At 31.6% G+C, this 18,075-nt stretch overlaps 1 protein-coding gene and 1 long non-coding RNA gene across 5 annotated transcripts in view; one reads left to right on the top strand and one right to left on the bottom strand.

Moving 5' to 3' along the window:
- LOC102674706 overlaps positions 1–18,075 on the bottom strand; it is a 43,779-nt gene that overhangs the window by 11,366 nt on the left and 14,338 nt on the right. For all 4 annotated transcript variants that reach the window (XM_006620799.2, XM_006620801.2, XM_006620800.2 and 1 more), the window contains exons 2-3: positions 1,200–1,466; positions 960–1,036 (exon numbers count right to left, since the gene is read on the bottom strand). In XM_006620799.2, coding sequence (XP_006620862.1) covers positions 960–1,036; positions 1,200–1,276 — 154 coding nt within the window. In that variant the 5' untranslated portion in view covers positions 1,277–1,466. The remainder of the gene's footprint in view (positions 1–959; positions 1,037–1,199; positions 1,467–18,075) is intronic.
- The window catches only part of LOC116186263, a 16,502-nt gene continuing 4,239 nt past the window's right edge, over positions 5,813–18,075 (top strand). The window contains exons 1-2 of the long non-coding RNA XR_004151224.1: positions 5,813–6,340; positions 10,767–10,917. This is a non-coding gene — a long non-coding RNA (uncharacterized LOC116186263). The remainder of the gene's footprint in view (positions 6,341–10,766; positions 10,918–18,075) is intronic.

Below are 18,075 nucleotides of genomic sequence, written 5' to 3'. Positions count from 1 at the left end.
AGTTTTCTGGAACCGCCGGTGACGCGAAAGTTTCCACCTCCGGGGGCGGATGCGAGAAAGTTCTTTGAATCGGTGGACACGCGTCGCCACCGGGAAAGGGGTGGTAATTTGTGGAAACTCGGTTACCATTGATTGTTTGATTCTTACGAGCGGGAAGGGGAGGTGAAACGATGATTGTTGGTTTTTGGGAAATATGGGCGCGTAGGTGGTGTTAATGGAGCGTAGTTTATTTGAATGAAATGTTCTAAAATTGGAGAGGAAGTTTTTTTTTTTTTTAATCGATCGTGTTTGAACAATTTTTTTGATTAAAAATTGCAAATAAACTTTTTTTGAAATAAAATAACGTTTGAATAATATTGTAATGAAAACTTTTTTTTTATGCATAGCATATATAAAACTGAGAATGAAACGACGTCATCGAAGAATAATTTCTTGCCTGAATGAATTTTTATTCGTGCGAGTTACGAATGTGTGCTATCTCGAAAAAGAATTCTCTTTATCTCATGAATGTAAAGCAGTGCCATTTATCTTTGAGACTTATTCGTTGCAGAGTTTCTTCCAATAACGAATAACACTTCTATATTTATTCGCGAGAGTATTTTTTTAAGAGTATTTCTTTTTTATTCATCATTCGAAACATTATATTTTTTCACTGAAAAAACCAGATCCGTTTTTATTTCAAAATAAAAATAAAAATAAAAATAGCTATTTTCTCTATTACTTTTTTCAAAACCCTCTAATATTTCATGAATAAAAAAAAGAAATACCCTTAAAAATTATTCAGAACGATAAACATTTATCATTTCCTTCCCCCCAACAAATTTAAGCAAAAATTACATTAGAGAATCTATCTACGGTAAAATCTCTAAATTATTTCACCTCTCACCCTTATCTCAAACCACGCTATCTCTTCCCTCCCCTTTCGATGGAACAGAAAATTCAAAAGGGGGTGTACTCACGGTTCCGCAGCTGGTTAACCTCCACCTTGACAGGCAGTTTCGGCGACACTCTGAGGGCGGTTCGTATCTGGTAATACCTGCGAAATTGGGAAATCGTCGATAATCCTGGGGGAGGGTATAAGCCGTTGCAATTACGCGATCCAGCCGGCTATACGAAAATCACCGTCTCCCCTTCTCTCTCCCTCCCTCGGAGAAGAGGGAAAGGGAGGAGGAGAAGGAGGAGGAGGAGGATCCGCTTACCCACGCTGGAACAGGTCGACATTGTAGAACTTGCAAAGCTCGAGGGAGAACTCGAGTGTGGCCTGTAGATCGCTCATCTCGATCACGCCGCTCGCGACGCCACCCCTCTCCACCCTTCGTCCTTCCAATCCTCCCCTTTAATCGAACGAAGACCAGCTCCGCACGTCGCGACGATTCACGAGGGATGAACACTGTCGTTCAGGATCTGGCCGAGGTTCCCGGCTCCTTCCTGCCATCCTGTCCCCACCTTTCAACGTCCGAGGCAACCTGTCAAAGAAAGGAAAAGATCGGGATCTTTCCGAGTTCTTTCTTTCCCATCAATGGATCGATCCCTCGATGCTTCTTACGACACGTTGAATCGCGTCCAAAAGATACTCGAATCGTTATCACAGTGGATAAAAATGTACGTCGAAATTCTGAGTGGGGGTTAGTTGTTTTTTCATCGCCCCTTTTTGTCGGAAAATACGTGTACATATTGGGATTGTGATACGAAGCTTTTGTTCAATGTATTCTTAATTAAAAGTCTTGGAAGATTTTGTGATGATTGGTATAAGTATTCGAATATTTGAGTATAGATTTATTAATTATTGATAATTCAATGTACTTATTTGTTTAAGTATATTGGGTATTAATAATCATGTGGAACCAGTAATCATAATATTAATAAAACTTTGATTTGTTTTATGAAAATGGTTTTTAATTTTAATTGTTATTTTAATTATTAAAATTATCAATAGAAATATCTTAAGACTTTTAAATGGTTACATATGAACAGTATTATTTAAAAAATTTATATGATCAAATTATGAATATTAATTACAAAAATATTTGAACATTGAGATTTTTACAAAAAAATATATAAAAAATAGGTATAAAGAATAGAAAAATCTAAAGAATAGAAATAAAATATTGAAAATTAATATACATACATAAAAATCTAACCATGGAACATTTCTTCTTTTTCAGTTTCTCCAAATACTTTACCATTCATGAGAAGAATGCAAGTAATATTTGAACATTTGAATGTATAAGGTTTCTTTATTATTCCATCTACTCAGAAATCATCGAGTTTCGTAACTATGCCTCGAAAGCACGAGAAAACTTTCGTGTTTCTTCGCGGGGAACGAAAAGAGAGGAGAAAAGGAAAGACAAAAAGAGAGAGAGAGAGGAAATTCCTCTGTTTGCTCTGGTTCCTCGGCTGGAAATGCCAACAGGAGGAACTTTGGCCCCGAAATTCGCAACGCTTTGCGATCGAGTCTTCCGGAAAAGAGGTTGTCCGGCCTTCGAGTGACTTCTAACTGTTGCGACGGCTAAATGATTCGGGTTAAAGTGGATTTAATTAGAGACGAGTTCGAGAGTCAAGTGGAAATTAACGTCCATTTCGTTCCAAGTTCCCCAAAGTGATTTAACGTGTTGTTCCTTTCTAACTTTTTGCCATTCCTGCATCCTACATTGTGACTTCGTTACGTAAATTTGAAATCTTTTGAAACTATTATGAAATATATTTTGAAATGGCAATGGAAATTTGGAATTTTGGAATGAATTTCGAATGGAGAAAAAGGACAATATGATTGATTTCAATTTCATCAGTCAAAAGAAAGATAATAAAAATACAGTGAAAAAAAATATATATAGATATAATAGATACAATATAGAATATTACATGCAGATAATGGAATACCTTTTTCATTATCTTTGATTATGCAGATATAGCGTATAAGGTTAATATCAGATACGTGAAATTATATCCGGACGAATTATGCAAAATTTAAGTTGAATAATGAAATAATTCACATCGAATGTTAAATAAATATTGAAAATTCGTAAAATAAATTGAAAATCCATGAATAATATTTTGTTATTCTCGAATGAAGAAGCAATATACATATTACTTGGTTTAATTTAAAATCTAGACATATCTTGTCGAAAAATAATAAAAACTTTTTTTCATTTCAAGACAAATAATTTTTTCATTTCAAGATGGATACATAAATACATAAATGTATCATTTAAAATTGCAATTAATTTCTCGATGTATTTACAATTCGATATAATAGAACAATTCAAACCATCGATTTATTTCGAAGCATTCCAATAAATCCTCACCACATCCTGTAGTATGTATATACGTAATTATATAATATCCATTAACAAAATTATCGAAACAAATGATGAAATTATTTAAACTATGTATAAATATTATAAAACTATTATTATAATAATTCATTGTACTTTTTAATTTCATTTCATTCGATGAGAAATTCGTTCGAATCGAAAGGCATAATTTTCTCAATCTAATACATTTTATTTCTTTTTCAGGTAGGTAGTAATAGAACGAGAGTATCGAAGCCTGAAATAAACTTGGAAATACCCGAGTGCAAGGCAATTAAATCGTTTCCTCGATTCGCAGTAAGGGATTAACCGGTAATCGCGTTTAAAAGCCAAACAAATGAAACGTGGCTCTTTTCATCGTGCAATAATTAAAGGGTTGTTCATTTTGGCGACACCAAAGAGTCCGGAGTTGCAAAGAGAGCTAAATCCTGCATACAAACGTGCATCTGGTTCGGGGTGCGTCGACGCCGGGAACACTTTGTCCAATTTCTCTTTCACGCTTCAACGTGATGCATATGACAACGTGTCTTAAACGTTTGTGCATTTGTGCGCACGTGTGTAATTTACATTTGAGGAGAAGGAAGAGAGACAAGGGCATGTTATGCAATTTCCGAAACTGCTGTCGAGATGGGTGATCAAAGTTTAAACCCGATACGACGCTCGTTTGACGGGTGGCTAGCTTGGTTGATGGTTTAAGCAGCGATAACCGATCCATATTGATCGAACGTCCATTTTATCTTAAGTGCTTCGATGCCTCGTGGATTGAAGAGAGTTTAGGTACAACTTAAAATGATTTATCGAACGTTGAAGGAAAGGGAGTTTCCCCGCTATCCGATTAAATAACGTAAGAAGCTTCTGGACTAGAGGCTCTAGTGGATGAAGTTTTTCTGAAGATTTCGTTTCTTTCTTTTTTTTTTTTGTTTTTTATCAACACTTGAAAGTTTCGTGGAGATTTATTTCAGTTTATATTTACGTATGCATTATTTTTGTTATTAATAGATAATAAGATTTCAAAAAAAGGATATGCAAAGTAATAATTAAAATATCCTTAATGGAAAAATATTTTGAGGATTTGGATTTATTGGTATTTGATAAAAATATTTTATATATATTCTTTTAAGATAAGTTCTTTCGAATTAATTATTTTTTTTTTTTTAGTTGTATGAAAAAGAAATTTTCATCATTCGCGTTTTACAGGTCTGAGAATTCATGAATAAATAAATATATGAATTCATGAATAATAAATATAAAGGATGAATATTTATGTGGATTGAATGTAGATTGGAAATGATCTTTTGGTTATTTAAAAATTTTGTAGAAATTAAAGTAAATAGTGAAAACAATGGAACAAACGTGAATCTAGAAATACATTTACATGCCAATTACAATGATCTATTGATCATTTGGTATGTCAAGAACTTAGATAAGAGCCTTAATGGGTTATCAATCATTCTGGTATTTCATGGACGTGAAATTGGATCTAATCATGATTTACTTTATGACGTATACTATCTCAAAAGTTTGTAGATTTGTGAAGATCTTCTAACTGATTGTTATCATTTAAATATTCAAATATTCTAAATATAAAATAACAAGAATTAATTAAACAAAATCAATTTATAATTACAAAGAAATTATTTCTTTATAATTATAAATCTTTTTCTTTTTAAATTGTAAATTTTCAATAATTATTTCATCAAATCAGTCAAATTATCATTGAAACTTTCGAATAATTAGAAAAACAAGGAGAAAATTAATCGTCAAAACAACTTTGCAATATCTGAAATTCCAAAAGGATCACAATTTAAATCTTTCAAGCGATCAGATTTATCAATAGCGTACAATCTATGGCAAAAAAAAAAATTTACTCGCGAATTTCTTGAATCACAAGGGTAAAAAAGATATCGAAATGAAAATCGCTTAAACTGCCCTCGATTGGCTCGTGCACTCCACTGTCAAGGACGCGAAGGCCGCGTGCACGCTTCCTCGAAGCGAAGATCAACGACCTGGCATACGCACTGAGTGAGAGGGTGGAACGGTCGAAAGCGGAAAAAGTGACAGACGGCAATGATTGCTCTTCTTGACTACTCGCACGAATTAACCTACCTTCCCTTAATTCCATTTCGTCAATGTCAGCCGAAAGATGAACACGCGTGAATCGATAAATTATTCCGTTCCAAAATCAATTCTCGTCGAGTTGATTTTCGTTTAGCTTTATGGGAAGAACTGTCTTATATCTTGGATATTGAAAATATTTTTTATTTAACGAGATGACAGTATATATATTTAAAATTTTCACCTGTATGCTATCTTATATTACGATAATGTAAAATATATAGAAGAAGAAGATTGAAATTATATTGAATCTGTAAGAAGTAAGAATCGGTTTCATCGAAGTGATATTTTTTTAAAATTTGTTTTATACGTGTGTAAACAACACAGAGAACACAGAGTTTATTATTCGTTTTGATAACAAATTATTAATTGAGATACATAAGATGTATAAAGATTTCTGCGAAAAAAAGGGGTAATAAAGAAGAGCCTTTTCGATTCATTTTTGCATATATACAATCATCCATTCGTATCATCCGTTCTTGAATAACCCTATATATATTGTATTTTTCAGTTTTCCGCTCGATGTCATCAAAGTTGTTGATTGTAAGAGTAAGCTGATGGTTTTACAAGTGAAATTGATGGTGTTACGTCGTCGAGGGTATGTGAAGTTTGGAAAATTTCAGAAGGGCGTTTTGTTATTGTAGGATATAACGCAGAAGAGAGTAATGCTTTTGCCTCTTCCGGTTGAACGTGTGGGGTGAATGTTGATAGATTTATCACGCATAAGGGAATTGTTCTTTGCGTAGAAACGATATATTTTTACCTTGCCTGGGGAGATTATTTTTGTTTTGATGACATTGTACACGAGAAATTGTATTTTTAAGGCGAAGGGGTGTGAAAGATACTAGAGGGAAGTATTATTGTTGAAGAGTTGTAATTGCAGCTTCGAGGTAATTTTAATAATAATAGAAAAGGTAGGTAATAAATAGAAAAATTATTTTAGAAATAATTAGTATAATTAATACAAAAAAAAATTTTGCCATATTAAATCCTTCAATGGATTTTAAAATTCATTAAAAATTCACTTCAATTAATTTTTTCCTACAATTTACGTGCAACTTCTTAATTAACATAGTTAAATAATTTCTGAACTGAAAATTGTCATTTTAATTCTAACTATCCGAATTGAAATTAAATTAAAATTAAACTTTAAATTATGTAATCAAAATTTTTACGTGGCATTCTTTCTTCAATCATTTCGAACAACGATTCTCAAATAATATTGGCTGTTTTGACTGTCGAAAGAAATAATCCAAGAAAATTTAAATCCTTTTCCCCATTGAGTTCTCATTTTTATATGACAAGAAGAAAACTGAATCGGAGAGATAGAATTATAAAAGCGTGGCAAGGTATTCCGATCTGGACCAACTTTTCTATTATATTGTGTGTTTCTTCAGTCCCAGAAGGGTTGAAGGTACAAGTCAGATGGCGGAAGTTTTCGAGAGAGTTCGAAAGCTTACCCGGATATGTCTTCTCCCATTCATTTTTTTCTCCGGTAAACGCAATTGGAAGTTTCGAAGAACAAACGTAAGAGTAGAGAAAGGGGGGAGAAAGTTTCAGCGATACTTTACACTGGTACTTCCTCGCGACAGTTCTTGAGCCGTAAAAATTTATTTAATCTCGTTTCTGTCCTAGAACATTGAAAATTTTATCGACTGTGATATTATTAGAACGATCCAAATTCACTTCACGAATTTAGATCGCTGCTCTTTTCTTTTATTTTTTTAATTTTCTTACACTTTAGAGATATAATTGGAAAGAAACATTTCGATATTAAAATATTGGAAGACTTCTTGAAACATCTTCCTAATTTCGTGGTGAAATTAACAAGATGAATTGTATTATATAATACTTTTAATGGGAATTTTAATGGGGATTTTTAAAAAAAAATATAATGATTTTGAAAAAAATTCCAATATTTAAATTGCAGAATTGCTTTAAAAATCGTATTACAGATATGTTTACTCGAGTAACGAGAACATTAATTACAAATTCGATTATTTCATATTAATGAAAATATGATAAATGATTGCCATCGATTTAATTATTAAACCATTGTTATTACATCATCAATTTATTTAATGTTTTTAAGTATAATAGAAACGTATAATAATTCATCGATTCTGATATTGTTACTAGAAACTAATATTTATTTTTTTGGCTTAAGTTATATTTCAATTTATTATCAAGCTTAAAATTATCTTTGAAATATCTCATCGTGATCATTTCTCGGAAATGAGACCGCGAGATTACGTTTTGCAAAAATTTCTGAAGTTAGAAAATTATCATTTTTAAATTTCTTATTTAATAAATTTTCAAATTGAAATCAAAATTTATGTACGTTTCTATTAAACAATTTATATATACTTGTGCGGATATTAAAATTATAATAAAATTATCAGCAACCTTTGTATTGAATTCTACACAAGAAAATCTGAATTTATTTTTACAATTCATTATCAAAAAATTTTTTTATCCAAACAACAAATATAACAAATATATTTACAACAAATAAATTTATATTATTATTATTTAAATTAATTATTATTCAAATATTATTATTATTCAAATATTATTTACACATTGGATCGTTTAATTTCACATTTTATATTTGTGAAACATATCGATCATTTCGCGAATCAATTGAACAAAATTTAAAAAAAATATTTACGTTTCTCAGAATTAAAAATTAACATTCATCCTGCATGGCCTGCATTTTATTTAAAGAAAAAAAAAACGAGCACAAAGTGTACTCGAGAATTAATTAACCTATTCAATTTGAAACTCTTGTACGGAAGATAAACTTGATATTGATCACCACTCCGGAACACGTGATACCAACTTGGGGCGGAGACCTTTGCCCCGAGAAACTTAGCATCCTTGTACATTTTTTGTACAAGGTATCGAGGATAGAGAGTTGTTTCGCGAATTTCAGAATGGCTAGCCCTGAATAATTTTAATCGGGAGTGCTTTTTGCTCGTTTCGAACGATCGGCAATGGTATTTCTAGACGCGAGGCCGACGCACTGTGGCCCAGTTTAGAGGTGCTCGTCGTCTCTGGCCTACATCGGCCTTCTTGTATTTACGCGCGATACGATTCGAGGCCGTGAAAATTTTCTCCACACGCGAACGATTTCGTGTGTATAAAAAAAAAAAGAAAAAAAATTGAAAATAATTGAAAAGAGATTAAACGATACGAGATATTATAAAAATCGTATTCATAAAATTCTTGATTATTCGATCCAGATTGTTTATGAAAGAGGGAATATGTATAATCGTCTAATAAATTTTTAATTGGCCATTCTTAATTGTCAAAAATATAATGTGGAAAAGAGAATTTTTAAGATTTATTTATTGATCAAACGTTTTGTATTCCATTTAGATTATTATAAATATCCTTAAAATATTTCAGACTGTTTCTTAGATTCTAAAATCAATAGTTTTAGTTTAAAATATAATATTATATTTGCTTGTAAGGATTCTTAATGGGCTTTATCTACTCGGTCAAATAATTTAGTTGTCTCAATGTTAAATGGAAAATATACGTGTATATGTTATGTATGAGAGATACACTCCACTCAGTTGTTTCATACTTTGCATTGTAAATGAAAGATAAATACGTGAAATATAAATGTAAATAAAATTAAATTTCGTTTAAAAGAAAAAAATTAAAATTATCATACAAAATATCATACAAATTATCTGTGCGTAATTTATAAATATAATATAAATAAAATGGAAAAGAATAAATCTATTTTTTCCACAGAATTCCATTCATCTCAATTAGTTCAGTATTTTATGCGTTTAAAAACTGTTCACAATTATGTTTCTCTTTATTTTTTTTCATGAAATTCATTTTATTTCATATTATTTTCTATTTCCATTTCACTTCACTTCTTTCATGTCATTTTCCATAATTTCATATTCATTTCATCTCTGTTTCATTTCATTCCATACATTCATATTCCATAATCCATCTATCTGCATACAGACATATTAAAGTTTTGATACAAAGAGTACATATAAAAAATAAAAGGAAATATTTCACGTATTTTTGTTTTAAAAAAAATATTCCTTCGTTGCAATATATTATAACGAAAGATCGTACGATTCGTATTTTCATAAAAATTTTGAATTTCGTATCAAAGTTGAAACGGAATTGGATCTAAATTCAGATTATACAATGATTTATTGCGAGATAAGAATGCGAGATTTACGGTTAATAAAACTGTGTAAAATGGCATGAAATGTATTGCAATTTTAGACGAGGTTATTCCCAATTGTACGTCTAAAAGTATGTCGTAAAGGAACGTTAAATGTGAACATTAATTATTCTCTCCCTATCTGACCCATTTTCATAGTCAAAATCCAAAGGCAAAGTCAAATAAATTATCGACAGTTTCTCATTAATATTTCAATATATTTTACATCTATTTCATTTTTACGTGTTAATAAAATCAATCAAATATAGTTTGAACTTTGTATAAAATACTTTAACAAGAATAATTCGGAAAAAAAAATATTGTGTTAATAAACTTTATTTCAAATGTTTGCAGCAATTCACTTTTTTTTTTGAAAATTAAAAAATTTCAATAACACCGAAATAAAAACGCATAAATAACAAATAATATTAATAAAAAGAATAATATATAAAGAATAAATAGTCAGAAAAATAAATATTGGATACAATAGAAGGTATCTATTAAAATAACGTGAAAATAAATATTCCGAAAAATTGCGATGCATTTAAAAAGCACACGTTTCATGTAGCAAAAAATGTGATAAACTATAAATAAAACGAATAAATATCTCGAAAAAAAGATATTAAACACGATAATAAAAATATATGATAAAAATATTATAATATTATACGTATAAATATTGGATCAATATGAAATTTTAAAAATAAAAAAACAAAATTATTGCGGTTCCTTATAACATGATAAAAGAACCCATAATAATAATAAAAGAAAGGCACGATCAATAATCAAGCAAAACAAAGCAAAACTTTTGAAAACATCATATATAAATACCACGTTAATAACAAAAAATTCAAGAAGATAAATCACAATTACCTTTATTTCAAAGAAAAACATGTTTAATATAATAAGATGGATGATCAATAATACAAATAAAACAAGTAAATATTCAAAACAAGATACACCTAATACCAGTGAAATAAAAATATTTAAAAATATTATAAAAAAATATAGGAAAATTATATTAGAAAAATAAATAGTACTATTTTATTTCTAAAAATAAAATAAATATATGTTTATAATATAAAAAAGAAAAAAATACAAAAGAAAATAATCAAACTACAGTAATGATTTAATTTCAGGATCTTCCTGGATCTCGGTGGCTCTCGAAGCATGCACAGCTATCGATGCACAAAGCACAATGGGGCTTGGAATAGCCACGATAACGGATTTCTACGATCTTTTTTATCGGCTTGGACGTTTTCCCTGCAGCAGGAGACCGAGTTAAATTAAGTATGAACGGCTATAAATAAATCTCACATGGTATTTTTCGATGCATCCGCTCTAGCGTGTGTTATGGGCGCAGTCGAGCTGTTTTATGCACGTGCAACGTGTTTGTCGCGCGTTGAGAACCGTGAATACTGCGCCACTACAACTTCGAGGTTCTTGGCCCCTTGTCTAAGTCAGACTCGAATTTTCTTGAAACTTGAAAGAGGGATACCGTCTCTATAACGAATATAAGAATGTGCAGACTGGTAGTATATATATATATAGGGTTCCAATCTTTAGAGATTTATTGCGATCAATGGAACAAGTGTGCGTCTGGCGATGGCGAAGGAATATTAGAAGCGAAAGGAAAGAGGTAGTGGTTTTAATATTGCAAGTTGCTCGTCGAATATCCAGTCTCTGTCGTATAAAAAGATTGCAAAATATCGATTTTTGGTTAAATAGAGCTGGTATTCGCAGAAGTAATCCGAGGAATGCGGGATCTAGAGATATATAGAGCTTTATTCGATAGATATATCGAGTAAATTTCTTATCTTAGATGGAGAAGTGCTGAATTATAAATTTTATGATAGAAATTTTGTTTACGATGCCACTGGATGGTGGATTTTTATGCAAATTTAATTTTAGTGAATGTAAATCTACTATCGATTTTAGATTAAGGTAAGTCAGATCATTATTTTTACGTATCTCCTTTCATTTATATTTAGCATATTTCTTCTACAATATTTCATTTATTTTGTAATTTTTTAATTTTTCAATTATTATTAGAATATTATTAAAAGAAGTAGAAAAATAATAATAATTAATATAAAAACAAATAGATTTTTATTTACAGCTTCTTATTCGCCAAAATTTATCGATAAGCTTATTATAAATCATCACTAGCATCGAAGAATGAAATATCTTACAAACTACCATCTGAAAATTCGTCCAAAAAGAAAAAAAAAATAAAAGAATTAAGAAAATCGTCACTAAAAACCACTCCGATAAATCAATTCCGGACATCCATCTATTTGATCCGTAGTCAGCAATGGCATCCGGTCGTCCAACTAGGGGGATAACAGTCGAACACAGTGGAACGGAAGTGTGGCAAACAGAGAAAGGGGGAAGACGCGTCCAAACAGGGAAGATTGAAATTTCGTATCGATTAGCTTTTCGTTCCGGGGTGAATTTTCGTCTTGGATGAGGTCGTCGAGCTCCGACGACGCTCTTCGTTTCTATTCAGGAGCCAGTCGTACGAGTTCTTGAAATATTTGCAATTCTGTGTCAAGCTAAGATCGGTCAGAACATTTGCTGCATACCTTCTTCCTTAGTTTTATCCGCATATTTAGAATTTCATTTCGCCCAAATGAACAAAGATTTTATTATTTTCATACAACGTTTGCTTTCTAACACATATTCGATAATTTATTGAATAGATTTGAAAAATTATTAGATTAGCTGGTTCAATTCTTTATTTGCATTTCTTATTTTTCAACGAAGAATATTTTTATTGGTTTTTATATCTTATTAGCATTAAATACAATGATGTTATTTTTTTTTATCTATTGTATGTTTTCTAAATTTTTTTCTTTCGTTTCAATTTGTTTTATCGTATTTAAACAAATATTTATATATATATATATAGATTATACAATTTCAAAAAATTAAATTCTGCTAACAAGCAAAACAACGAATATTAAAACATTTTAAATAAATAATTTCTTCAATTGCTTCTATTTAAATATCTTAATTTACAAACAATTTTAAAACAATTTCAAGAAAAAAAGGAAGGAAAATATCTCTATTGTCCGGTATAAATACCAATAATCTCTGCCATAAATGAATTTTTCTTCACGTCCTCAACATCCTATTTCATATTCTTTTCGCTTAAAAAAAAAAAACTCTCAATTCGATCGAGAAACGCGAGATAATAATCGCTGATTAATTTAATACTCAACGTCTGTTCGCGGTTAAGAGGTTCCAATCAACCGAGGGTGAAAATACGATAATACATTTCCTATAATTTTCGCAATTTCACGAGTAACGGTTCTATCATCCGGTCTCTCCCCCAACTATCCCTCTTCCTAGACGGTTAATAATGTAGAGAATATTTATGACCGAGCTCCGCACGGTTTACGATTGCATCGCCAGCTTTCAGAGCTTTTCTACCCATCTGCAATTCAACTTACGTAGTTCTATTTAAATACAGCACCCAACGGAATATCCGTCGCAAGCTCGATAATTCACGTTATCGATTCCTTTATTATTTGATTAATCATCTTTTTCTTTCTTTCCGTTGTATTTCAAGATAATACGTTTATTTGGTATTTTAAAGGAAGACTTGAGGAAAATTTGAAATAAATTATATAATATTTCCATATCGATATCGATATGGTATTAGTATTGGCAAGAACTTCTTGTGAGAAAGAAAAAGAGAAAAAAGGAAGAAAGAAAAGATTTTTGAAATAGAATAAATATCTTTATATATTTTTCGAATGATACAGGATTTTGCAAAAAAACTTTTCTTTGAAGTGATATTTACGTAAAGAAATAATATTTGAAATATACGTATATTAATATTAATTCGTAGAAACATTATTTTGAGATAAGTTTCTTAAATAAGATACGATCCAAAATACGATTTTTTAATAAATAAGATAAATGTTGAAACATACATTCGAATTATTTTAAATAATTATTATTAATTAAAGAAATCAAATATTTATTTGTGATTACCTTCAAAAATCTATTTTTCATGGCCATGTTCAAAAGTGAAACGATACGTAAAATTTCACAGATCTTTTCACAAGCAAAAAAGAACGTGCAGTGTTTGATGTTTGATTGCAGTTTGAAGAAGACTTCATTTACGTGCGTTTGTGCCTCTGTTATTTATACTCGTGGGTGGATGCTTCAAGAGATATACGGTTTTATAAAAAATTCTTTTTAACAGTCAATTTTCCCTTTACGAATCTTGTTATTGATGCGAAATTCTCGTTTCAGGTATTCTGTTTGTCGTCGTTTCTGAACTCGTGGGAAGTGAAATTACGTGGGAAAAGACACGTTAATCAGTATTATCGAGGAATTCGAGATCTCTAAAATGATCTCTTCCAACTATTTATATCTTTTATTTTTAGAAAATTTAAATTTTTTGTCATTTTATTTCAGGAAATTTTTTCAACGGTATTTCCTTTTACATTATTCATTATTTATTAGCTTTAAAATATATTATTTTGTAAGAAGTTTTGATTTTATCAAAATTGAATGATAGATATGTAATAATCTTATTATTAATGTTATTTTAGGAATTCCAATAATACCATATTTTTCCATCAAAATAATCAACAATTTCAACGAAACACTCTGCCATCATTTTTCAATATTCAACCTCCCCTATTTTTTTATCCTTTCCGGATAAATTATGCCGAAAACAATCTAAGGATCAAAGCAATCTTACTTTAAACAAAACGAACGTGGATAATATCGGAGGGAAAAGTGCTGCAACCTCGTGCGTGGTTCGAAGCAAAAATAAAACGATCCGATATCGGAGAAACGTGCAACACGACACATCGAGGGATAGGATGGTGTAAAATTAACTACTTTCGACAACACGGAGGCGTCGATGTGCGGTCGTTCGCAGAAACGTTGTCGATTGCATATCGGTAAAAAGAAAATCACTAAATACGCAACAGAACTCTAAAGACTTTGTAATTTTTGCTCAACAGATCCTCCTTTCTCAGATTATTCTCAGATTATGTAATTTAAATGCTTCTTCAACCGGAATCAATTTTATTTTTTTTACTAACTGCCTCGAGTCTCGTCGAGTTCAACGATTAAATTTAGATTGGATTAATAAAATTACTAGAAATCGAATAGCACGAACGATAATAATTGATGGTTATAAATTCTAACGATATATTTCTGTGTTCTAAAAATAAAGTATTTTTCAAAAAATAGAATGAACTGATCGGTTTGGCTCAATTACAAATAACACTAAATGTGATTGCTTGAATTATATTTAATTTAAAGCGATAATAATTAAATGAATACTTGTATGGTAGATCAGATAAAAAAAGAAATTTCGAGATATGGTACAATACCGTTCGATGCTGAACGTCTTTGACCCTTCCGCGGGTCATTTGCCCGAACTTTTAACCTCTGACCTTTGCCGGAAGAAGAACGCTCTCCCATTTAATCAGACACGCGGCCGCGTTTCGCCATTTTTTTCTTCTTCAACCATACCTCTCGGGATGGTAACATTTCGAAAACTCCCTTTTTCAAACGATGAATGTTCGGTTAGTCGAAAAAATTTTACTCTGAAACCTCTCTTTCGGTTTCTTCTTCTTCTTCTTTTATTTTCTTTCCTTTTTCTTTTCCTTCCACATCTTTCGGTTTCAATTTTATCCCTTAAAGGGTGCATTCTAATAACCGTGCACCACCCTTTTCGCACATCAACTTACCTTTCACCGTGATGAATTCACTTGCCCAAAGAAGGGATATAGGCGAACGTCTAAATTACCTTCGTTAGAAACACCGACACGTGTCCGCGTTTTAATAGCGAGCTCGTGATCGTCGACTCGAGATTCGAATAATTAATTCTAAGGTGGAAACGATGCGAGGATTTCCTGCCGCGACGAACCTTTTGATAAATCTCTCCGTGTTTTTCTTTCTTTTTTTTTTTTTTTTTTTTTTTTTTTCCCTCTTAATTCTCCGTCTGCCAACTTATTAAAGTGACATTGCGTTTAAAATTACACAGTGTATAACGATTCTACTCGCCACATGTAGCGGTATATATTTTTTTTTTTTTTTTTTTTGCTTGTTGGAAAAGAATTCGTTGGAAAAGAAATTGTTCGTGAAAGAAAACGATTGAATTGTTTGCCTCTCCGAAAGAATCTCTTTTTCGAGTTGGCAACAATCACTTTGTATATCTTCCTCTTTTTTTTCTTTCTTTCTTTTTTTTTTTCTTCCTCCGTTTTCCTCCGCGATTCATCGATCCAGCTTGTAATCATTGTTCAAACTGCCTCGCGAATGTTGCCAACAGCCTGTTTCATGAAACTTGTTTACATTCTGAGAGCATTAATATGGATCCATCTCGTCTCGTAGGGTATGAGAAGATTCCGATGAACGATTCAATCTACATTCTGAGAGATTGTGTGTACGAGATCCCCTCCCTCCCCTTTCCTCGGTGTCGTGGTAACAACGTGGCCTCGTTGGAGATATGTGATTAAGGGATGGATGTGGGATAATCGAGGGAAAATTCAATTTAAATTTCATTTAAATGGGACTCAGGCTTTGAATAATAGCATCGTTAATTGCCTATATATCCGGAGCACCTCTTTGTATCAATTTATCGATGATTAGCAACACTTGCGACTTTTAGAGACAATAATTAAACGTCAATTATAGAAGCCTAGGCTCGAGGCCTTGAACGAGTATTTGCTTTTCTTGGGGATTCGTTTCATTTCTTTATAATTTAATGCAAGAGAAGTTTGTATATTATTTAGAAGATTTATTACGATGATTGAGCTTGATTCGTAATTTTTATACAATAATTTTTATAATTAATTTTTTAAATAATTATAAGATAGAATAATTATTAAACTGCGAATATTTATGCATTTATGGAAAAATGCATATGATAGAGAGACAAAAGAAGATATAATAAATCAAAGAAGGAAATTATTTAAGTCTCGTTTCTCCAATTATCATTAACAATCAAAATCGACACGTTCCCCATACAATCATAATATCCCAGTTTCTTTATATGTTCATTAATTTTGAACAATTTTGAACTTGAATGAAATTCTTCGTATTCAAGAGCAAAAAAGCAACATTATTACACTTCTTATTTTTTTTATATCACACAAAATTAACAGAGTTGAAATTCCACGTGCAGAAGCAGCCAATGCACACTGCCAAAAAATTGGACATTCCAAGTGCGAAGAAGCCAAACTGTAATCAACAAACATCCACGTTGGCCAAGCTTTCTCCAAATAGAGGAAAAAAATGTGTGCGGTTCATCAAACTAGCTCGAATTATCTTTTAAGCGGCTCATCACTGTGTCCGCCTGGCTGCCGGTTTCGACTCTTGGCAGGAGAAACGCGCGTATTTGGTCAGACGTCTAGACACTTCTATCCGGCGGAGGGGCGTCTGCACCGAGCGCATCTCCTCGAACGAAGGGAAAAGTTTATTTCTTATCTCAGGGGCAGGCGCCTAGATCTCTCGCGTCGAATCTCTCTCATGACTGATTCCAATTCGTCGACTGCGCGACTTTCGATAAAAAAGAAGAAGAAGAAGAAGAAGAAGAAGAAGAGACGTTCGATGGGGTATGTTACCAGAAGAGGAATATTATTCGGGGAATATGAGGCACTTTTTGGGAATTATAGGAGATTCGATGTATTCGGAGAATATAGGGCGAAAGGTTCGGGTATTGTGGGTGGGTAGTCGTGAATTATTGATGGGACCGAGATGGAATCGTGTATGAGTTTCGAATTGTAGAAAAATTTTGTAGAAGAAAAAATATCGCGGGAAACTTTACTGTGTCGTGATTAATTAATTTTCCTTTTTTTTTATTCGGTGATCTTTTAAAATATATTTTTTTTGTTTCATAGAAATATTCGATAAAATTTCAATAGAAAACATTTATAATAAGAGTTGATCGAGAGAAAATTGTAATATATAATATTGCTATGATAAAAAATATAAGATATTGAGATAATAACTTAAATTAATAAAGTTCAGTTTCAGGTATAATGTAAATTTAAAGCGTGATTGAATCTATATTATAAAATTACCATCAGTGGAGTATTATAATTGCTGATCTTTGGAAGTAATCATTACACATTATCATATAATTAAATCCAAAAGGACTAATTTATATTCAAGCCAGGAACAAGATGATTATTTTTTCTTTAAGAAAACAATATAGACGAAGATAATATGGAATAAATATACAGAACCACGACGAAACGACCCCAAAGAATCAAAATCGAGACTCCCTCCCAATCGAACATTCTCCGATTGCCGGTGCCAAGAACGACCCACTTCCACCCCCATCCCCTGCTCGATCAGCGTTTTCCGAATGTCACACTCAGAATTGCATCATCCCTCACACCCTCCCAATCCCAGAATGTCGCATTTTTTCACCCCCATTCCCCACAATTCCCACCCCAGCAATCCCTCTCA

This window comes from Apis dorsata, unplaced genomic scaffold, assembly GCF_000469605.1.
Source record: "Apis dorsata unplaced genomic scaffold, Apis dorsata 1.3 scaffold_530, whole genome shotgun sequence".
Taxonomy (NCBI): domain Eukaryota; kingdom Metazoa; phylum Arthropoda; class Insecta; order Hymenoptera; family Apidae; genus Apis; species Apis dorsata.
The sequence above is the reverse complement of the archived record's forward strand: the minus strand, read 5'-3'. Positions and strand labels throughout refer to the sequence as shown.